Genomic DNA, 8,712 nt, shown 5'->3' on the forward strand with positions numbered 1-8,712 from the left:
CCCGAAGTGTAATATGCTGGCTTGGATATTTTCTTTTCACATTGTTCACGCTTTCCAGCAGCTATGGTGGACATATAACCAGGGCAGCCCAGCATAGCTCGGGCTTGGCTCAGTTTGAACCTTGAGGCCACTTCCATGCTCAGGTTGCACAACTGATCTACACATAGACTCAATGGTTGTGATTCAACAGATATTTTTGCGCTACAACCGAGGGTTTGTCTGCACAAGAACTTTAACGCAATCATTGTGTCTCCAAAACAGCTGTGTAAACATTTTTGTAAAGACAAACTCTGTTGTATTACAACTGTTGTGTCAAATGTGTTGTACAAACTGTGTGTACAGGGCCATACATAGTGTAAAACACAATTCAAAGTACAGGTGATCAATGCAGGTTTGTGCCAGACAATAAAAGACACTACCAGACCAGTTTGATTCACACCTTTCCTTAATATATCTTTATTGCTTTCATTTTTTCGACACAGAACAGCTTACATTTCTGATTCTGAAGCACTGTAATACCAGGAGGGAGGGGAGCAGTGTAGCTAACGTTGAAGGTTCTGATCCAGGCCCATTTATGAGGTGAGTTCTGGTGTGGCCGTAGCAGCGACACAAAGTTCCCTTCCACAAAGGGTCAGAACGTCAGACAGTGACACAGCCACTTTCATTGGTTTTTACAGAGTCACGATTTGATTTCCTCTTCAAATGAGAGAGGTTGAAACGAGAGGTGACTGCAATTTGAGGGAGGGGGTAAAAATGTATAATCAAATCAAAAGCAGACCAAAAATAATGAGTTTAATATTAAAAAAGAATCCTGCTGACAGCACGCTCTCAACCACGAGGATGTTTAGCACAAGTTCATTTTCTCTGTTCTGCTGATTGCAGTTCACAGTCAAGTGCTAAATGTAGTGATTGACAGTTTTAATCGTAAAAAAAGAACTTGTAAGAACATCTTGCAACTCAGGAAAATGAAGTATTGAATATGCATTTTATAAAGACCCTGAGAGCGAGATGGAGAGAAAAAAATGAATCATCCATAATTGAACAAATTAGGGTTACATGCAAAACAAGCCTAAAACTCACCCATTATCTGAAACACAATGAATTTCACAGTTTTATACGTATTTATATATCTGAGAAGAGAAAAAAAATCTTAGCCAAACTAAAAATAACAAAACAAAAATAGATCCACACAGTCTATAAACAAATACAAAGGTCTACATAAAGCTTTCAAATCAAAAGTGATTATTGCTAATAGAAGTCCCGGGCCGATGCTGGGCGACCATTTTGTGGATTTGAATCCGGTATTCTCTGCAGCATCAATGTGGTAATAATACATGGCTTCTCCTCAAGTCACATCTATTCACCCCTCACCGGATTTCCAAATAAATACAATAAAAACAGTCCATGTGCATTCTCATGGGACTCATAATCATACACCCACACAGGGTTGAAGGTATAATGAATGAGATAAGCTGAGTGAGTCCCTCAACACAGTGTTTTTAGAACACAATTGCATTTTGCATTCTATTCTGACAATACTTTCCCAGTGCCTGAGAGCAGGATTGGGATGGGGGAGCTACTGTGGTACGGCCACTAGAGGGCAGACTTCTTTCTGTAGTTGTACTTGCCTCGCCACCTGTCAATGCGCCGCACCCCCTCCTCTCCCCTCCACTTAATACTCTGTGTTACGTTCAAGTTCCAAACACAGCTCAGAAATTCACTTCAGTTCATTCTCTCTGATCGCTTAGCTGTTTATTGTCGTACTAGGTTTGTTTTTAATTTGTTAGTGCCATATGGGCAGTTGCCTGGCAGAGGCTGACTAGTCCAGTGCTCTCTGCTCTCAGTCCGTCAGCCTCCAGCCAGCCGATGCTGCGTCTTACCGCGCCATGAGGTTTGATTTGTTTGCTTCTGAGTTTTTTTTAAATATAAAATGAGAAGAAAAGAAGAAAAAACACATACATTTAGACAAAATTCAACCCCGCAAGGTGACATGATTGACATTTGAGTCCCACCTCGGAAAATATTCTCTTGAGGGTGGAAGGGGGGGCGAGTGGCGTGGTGGAAGGTGGCTGCCTGAATGGGAGGGAGCAGGGCTACAACAGTTCAAGTAGACAAAACAGAGTAGTGTTCCACCTAGAGCACGAGGTGAGGTTCTGCATCAAAATAACCCAGAACCACAGGTAGGCCTTTAAGAACACAGTGACGGTTGGTTTTGGAAGACGTCTAAAGTAGCGGCAAGGAAATGAGTTGCCACTAAGGGGGAGGTGGACACAACACAAGCCGGACACACTGGTGGTAGTACAGACACAGTACAAGTTTCTAGGAACGCTAGAAAGTGACAGTGAGAGATATGGGAGGGTACACATATCAAGCCCTTTTGTTCTGGAAAAGTACATTTCCTCAAACACCTTACATCCCCCAACCTCTCCTGAACAAATAACACACACACACACACACACACACACACACACACACACACACACACACACACACACACACACACACACAACACTCCCACACGCAACATGGTCAATGCACATGAAATAAAATGAGAATGATTTCGGGGAAAAAACACATTTCAGGCAAATATTGCCCATATCATGGCAAGATAAAGAGAGCCTAGGGGAACGCAACAGCATAGATCTCAGATATGGTACGCTATCCATTGTCAGGTCTGTTTTCTTTGATTTGCCTCCTAACACCAAATCATGTCACAGTTCATTCATGTATTCTCAATACAAACAGAGACTGTAGATGTTGGTTATCAGGGATCATGAGAGAGAGAGAGAGAGTAAATCAAGTTGAAGGGGAGAGAACGACAGTCTTTTTTCAGGACACCTTTGTGACAGCCTGACAGGTATCTGCTATAGCTGTGTTTCCAGTTACATACGTGACTTTATCCCCACCGCTGGTGAACTTACTCAAGTCTTTTCTCAGTCTCAGCATTGTTTTTAAGGTACGACTGTGGTTTAAATATACAATAACAGTTATTTTTGTCTGTCACACACTTGATCATTTAATATAAATCGGTCATGGTAAATTTGATTTCATTTATTGCTTATTCAAAGTTCTTCTCATAGAATCCCAAAACAATTATGTAATCATCATAAAACGCTATAAAAAATTAGATCCTCGGTAGATAAATGTAGATAAAGATATAGCAAAAAAACTAACAAAATAGAAGTAGTAAGGCACTTAGAAACAAGGTGTTTCTTCTTGATTTCATCGTCTTGCATTCTTTAGGAGTACTTCTATGGCACTGCGGCACATACAGCGGTCCACTGCATACAGAGAACCAGAGACTGGGGGTAGGAAGGAGGGTGCCTCCCTCACTCAACGTCCACCAAGGGAGCCTCGCCAGCGGGAAGGATGTGCTCCAGGGAAGGCTTGGTGTGGATCTCCAGTAGGCCTTGGATGAAGCCTTCCGAGGGGCCATCAGGGTCTTTCTCTGGGGTAGTGGGCTGTGGGGCTGGGGACTCTGTGGAAGATTCTTTGGGGGTTTCTGTTGGCGTTTGAGTGGCTGCATTGCCATCTGTTTCTCTAGCCATTTCAGAGGCTGATACCTCAGCGTCTAGTTCTACATCTGTTTCAGAGGGTCCGTCTGAGGTTTGTTCTACAGATGAGTCAGGAACTGATTCAGAGACTGCTTCCGAGACTGGCTCAACGAGCGGCTCAGCTATGGCCTCTGTAGCTGACTCTGACTGGGCTGGTTCAGTGGTGGACAGGGACTGGGCCAGGGATGTGGGGTCTGGCAGAGGGGCCTCTTTCTCAGTTCCCTCGCCTCCCTCCTCTCTGGCCCCTCCGGTGCCTTCGCTCTCGTTTTCTGAAGGGGGGCAGGTGCTGGTGGGGGTGCACTCTCCCTCCTCACTAGCTGAGTCCCCGGCCGGGGCCTCTGCCCCGTTGGCATCAGCTCCATCTGCCCCCTCGCTGCCCCGTGGCTTCAAGTGGATCCGCTGGTGCCTCACCAGGCTGTGCTTCAGGGTGAAGGTGCGCTCGCACGTCTGGCACTTGTAGGGCCTCTCACCTGAAGAAAAATATAAACATGTACATAATTATTTACAGCAGAACAGGGTCAGGTAAAACATATCTTTAAAGAAGGTAAAGCAACAATAAATGCATCAAGAAATAGCTGAGAGTATCAACCAGGGCCACAACTTGGGACGGGAGGACATGTCATCATCTCCCTCAGTTTTATCATTGGAATGTGATACAAAACGATGCAACGGTGTACTTTATGACTACGCAGATGCCTCTGAGCGGTCCAGTAGGCTTTTAGGAGTGTTTATCTGACTGGATAAAAAAATATATATATATATATATAAAATATATACATATATATATATGCCCCCCACTTTTTTTTTTTACTTTTTCTCCCCAATTTTGATCTTGTCTCATCGCTGCAACTCCCCAACGGGCTCGAGAGGCTAAGGTCGAGTCAGGAGAAACATGACCTGCCAGACCGCGCTTCTTAACACCTGCCCGCTTAACCCGGAAGCCAGACGCACCAATGTGTCGGAGGAAACGCCTTTCAACTGACGACCGAGGTCAGCCTGCAGGTGCCCGGTCCGCCACAAGGAGTCACTAGAGGGCGATGAGCCAAGTAAAATCCCCCCGGCCAAACCATCCCCAACCGGGACGAAGCTGGGCTAATTATGCACCGCCCTATGGGACTCTCGATCACAGCCGGTTGTGATACAGCCTGGGATCGAACCCAGGTCTGTAGTGATGCCTCTAGCACTGCAATACGTTAGACCCCCCCCCCCCCGACTTTTAAAACCAAAGTTGCCCCCTGGCATCAACTAGTACCTGTGTGCGAACGCATGTGTCTTGTCAGATCCTGCAGTGACCAGAAGCGTTTGCTGCACACGTTACAGATCTTCTTCCTCTTGTCCGCCTTGCTCCCCGACCCTCTGCCTGCCTCTCCTTCATTCTTTGGTTCTGCTGCCCCCTCCTCGTCACTTCTCTCCTCCTTCTTCTCCTCCTCCTCTGAACCACTGTCCATCACACTGCCCACTCCCTCGCTTTCCGGAGCCTCCTTCTCTCCCTCCTCCTGATCCTCCTCCTCGGCGGTGGTTGTAGTAGTGTTGGGGAGATCCTCTGGGGCAGGCCCAGTCTCCTCTGTTCCACAAGACTCTTCGGGGGGTGCAGTCTCACACAAGTGTGCCTTCTCGTGGCGAGCCAGGGTGGCGGCATAACGGAAGTTTTTCTTGCAGCTCTTGCAGGTGTACTTGGAGGGCTCTTGGTCCTGCTGCTGGGTGGCCGTCACTCTATCTGGCTCGGCCACCGCCACCACCTTATCTCCAACCAGGGAGGTCTGGGGCTGCTGGCCTTCTGACGAGAACTTGAAGTCGATGAGCTTGCTGGCAAAGTTGAGGTCCAAGCTCTTGTTGCTCTGCGAATCGTCGTTGTCGTCATTTTCAATGTTGTTGTTGGGTTGCGGTTCCATCTCCCCTAGCAGCAGCTCAGCAGTGTCTGGTGTTTGGTCTGTGCTGGGCGACTCGGATGCAGAGCTTTTCTGATCGGGGTCCATGCTGCTCAGGTCCAGAGCCTCTCCTGCAGTCTGCTCATTCTCAGAGCTCTCTGGAACACACACACAAAATGAACCGCCAAATTACAGATAGGTACAGAATGGTAACCTATAGATCAGATTGTACATTACAGTACAATACAGTACATTACAGTACAGTTTCTTACCTGCGCTGTCGTGTGAACCCTCGTCGCCATCCTTGTTCTTGGACATTTGGCCGTTGCGGCGCAGCGAGTGGTTGGTCACGCCATGCTTGCGCAGCAGGTGGCGCTCACAGTTGGACTTGGTGGAGAAGAAGGCGTCACATTTGGGACAGGGGAAGGGCTTCTGACCTGTAGCCGACAGCACATTAGAGAAGACTGAACGTCACATTAGAAGTATTAGGGACATGTTGTGGACCCACAGGAAGTTGTAAATATGCTAAATGCAAGCAGTTAGACCCTTTAGAAAACCTGTCAAATTAAGAACCATCTTGTAAATTGTTGTATAAAATATACGTTTTTCTACATTACTGAACAGTATCTTTCAGGTATCATTGCATTGTTTCAACCAGGCTATTTACGCAGTATTTCAACATTACTGTGTGTTGGGTATTTAGGGAGTTATCCCATCTGTGTCTGTTTCCATATAGCTTACCAGTGTGTGTGAGCATGTGCCTCTGCAGGGAGCTGGCCCAGGGGAAGACCCGGGGGCAGAAGGGACAGATCATCTTCTGCACCGAGTTGGAGTAGGCATTCTTCTTCCCTCCTTTGGACTGGGGCGGCACAGACTGAGGAGGCAACTCTTTCTCCTCTCCCTGGCTCTGTCTCCCCTCGTCCCTCCTTCCAAGCTCCACCGCACCCGTCCGCAGGTAGGTGCTGAACTTGTTAGCGTCGGTGGTGGCTAGCATCTTCTCCACGCTGGCAAACTCCCCACTGGACTCCAGGTCCATGCCGCTGTCTGTGTTTTGCTCGGGCGTGGGCACACGGGCAGGTGCTATAGTCTTGGCCTGGCTCGCTGGCTTCTTCCTAGTGCGCTTTCTGGACGAGCCCTCTAGGGGGAGCTCTTCCATCGAGGCTTCAGAGCTGTTGTAGCCCCCAACTAAACGCTCAGGTTCTGTCTGGAGGCCGTTGAGGCCGGCGCCAGCCTTGTTATCCGGCGTGGGCTCCCTCTTGAGCAAATCTGGAGCCGTTGAGACGGAGGAGATGATCTGGGCAATGGAAGCCAGAGGGGGAAGCTCTTTCAGGGAGGAGGAAGAAGAGGTCGGTTTGGGCAGCAGGGGCTTGAGACGGAGCGCCCGGCCTGTGGCAGTAGGGGTACTAATGAGAAGCGGGGAGATGGTCAATGGGGGGAGCTGGTAAGAGCCAGACTGGGGGGTCTTCAGATTCTCCTCATAGCTCTTGTCCAGCTGAAGGGCTGAGGGGAGGTGGTCCAGTACACTGGGGAAGGGCAGCTCCTTTTTGATCTCTCGGCGCTCCACGCCCATCGGGTCAACAGCGGTGGCGTCTCTCTTCAGCCTCTTGTTGGGGTTCTTGGGGATGGACAGGTCAATAGGTTCCATGGAGCTGTCGTAGGCTACCAGGCTGACCGTCTCCAGTTTGATCCCAGGAGAACCGGCTAGGCTCCCTGAACTGCTGCTGGTCCCACCCCCCCTGCGGCTCTTGTTGGAGAAGTCCAATGGCTGATCCAAGTCACCGGAGGAGGAGTAGACGCTGAAATCCTCCACCTTGACCGGCTGCACGGTGGCACTGGGGGTGGGCATAAGGCCGTTGAGAGCCAGAGGGCTGCTGGAGCTGGCCCTGGAGGTGGTGGCTGTGATGGCGGGGAGAAGGGTGGCAATGTGCTCCTCGATCTCCCGCTCCTGCACCTCGGGGTGCTGCTTGAGCATGTGGTGGATGCAGTTCCTCTTGGCCAGGAAAGCCGCCCCGCACCGCCGGCACTCAAAGGGCTTGCGCTGGCAGCCGTTGTGGGTGCGTAGGTGAATCTGGAGAGCCCGGTAGCTCTTTAGATCCTCACCACAGAAACGGCAGGCGGTGTCGCCGGCGGAGGCCAGCTCCAAGGGATCCTGGGTGGTGGTCGACGAGACGTACTTGATGTTCTTCTCGATCTCTTTCCTTGTGTTCTTCATGTGCTTCTTGCGCAGGTGGCGCTCGCAGTTGGCCTTGACGGTGAAAGGGTAGTGGCAGACGCGGCAAACGTAGGGGCGCTCGCCGCTGTGCGTGCGCAGGTGGCGGATAAGGGTGGCCTTGTCGGGCGCCACGTAGTCGCAGATGTTGCACTGGTGCGGCAGGATGCCCAGGTGGAAGCGCATGTGCGCCTGCAGCACCCCGGAGTAAACAAACACCTGATCGCAAAAGCGACAGGGGTAGGAGGCCTTGACGCCGCCGCGGTTGGAACCCCCTGCCCCCTTCTTCCCTCCGGCCGCCTGGCCCTCCTCTTGTTTGATTTGCAGCTCTGTCGAGTCGTTGGGCATATGGGCGTCGCCCATGAAGTCCGCTTCCATCTGCATCTTCTCCAGGGAGGCTTGGCTGCCCGAGGAAGAGGAGGACGATGACGAAGACTCTTGGGGCATATTGAGCAGCTGGCTGGCTGGCGGGGGCAGGCTGGGGCTGATGCAGCCCAGGGAGGCCTGCTGGGTGCTCTGAAGCGGCGGCAGCGTGGAGGCAGCCAGGCTGGAGCGTGGTGCCACCATGGGCTTTGGCTTCAGTGGGGGCATGTGCTTGCAGCCGGCCGCCTGGCCCTGGCCGGACACTCCCCAGTGGGGAGCCTTGGCCAGGGACGGCAGGAGGCCCATCTGACCGGGGGCGGTCGAGGCCACCTTCAGGATCTGCTGGATGTCAGCCAGCTCCATCAGGCCAGCCTCGCCACACACAGGCTTGACCGCAGTACCACCACCTGGGCGGAAGAGGAAACCTGTGGGGAAGGGCTGCAGGGAGAGCAGGCTGAGGGCCTCCCTCTGGGAAAGGCCCTGCAGGGACGAGGCCGCCACCAACCCCAGGCCGCCGAGGGATCCCGCAGCCGCGGAATCCACCTCCTGGGGCAGGGTGGAGGCCAGAGGCTCAACCTGGATGACCCGGATGCTGTCCAGCTGGGCTTGCCGGACCTCATCCTCCGAAGGCTGAAGCTTGACCTGGGAGATGTGCTGCAGACCCAGGGTCTCCAGGAAGCTGGCCTGCTGAGGGGCCGGGGTTGCCGGCTTCTCCTGG

At 51.3% G+C, this 8,712-nt stretch overlaps 1 protein-coding gene across 3 annotated transcripts in view; it reads right to left on the reverse strand.

Moving 5' to 3' along the window:
- Window positions 1-427: 427 nt before the first annotated feature.
- The window catches only part of LOC129823105 (ras-responsive element-binding protein 1-like), a 67,250-nt gene continuing 58,965 nt past the window's right edge, over window positions 428-8,712 (reverse strand). For 2 of the 3 annotated variants that reach the window (XM_055881862.1, XM_055881864.1), the window contains 4 exons: window positions 6,164-8,712; window positions 5,695-5,886; window positions 4,807-5,580; window positions 428-4,024 (listed from right to left, as the gene is read on the reverse strand). The exon at window positions 6,164-8,712 is cut by the window's right edge and continues 167 nt beyond it. In XM_055881862.1, coding sequence (XP_055737837.1) covers window positions 3,330-4,024; window positions 4,807-5,580; window positions 5,695-5,886; window positions 6,164-8,712 — 4,210 coding nt within the window. In that variant the 3' untranslated portion in view covers window positions 428-3,329. The remainder of the gene's footprint in view (window positions 4,025-4,806; window positions 5,581-5,694; window positions 5,887-6,163) is intronic. The other variant, XM_055881863.1, reaches the window with a different exon arrangement.

Source organism: Salvelinus fontinalis, chromosome 25 (assembly GCF_029448725.1).
Source record: "Salvelinus fontinalis isolate EN_2023a chromosome 25, ASM2944872v1, whole genome shotgun sequence".
Lineage (NCBI taxonomy): Eukaryota > Metazoa > Chordata > Actinopteri > Salmoniformes > Salmonidae > Salvelinus > Salvelinus fontinalis.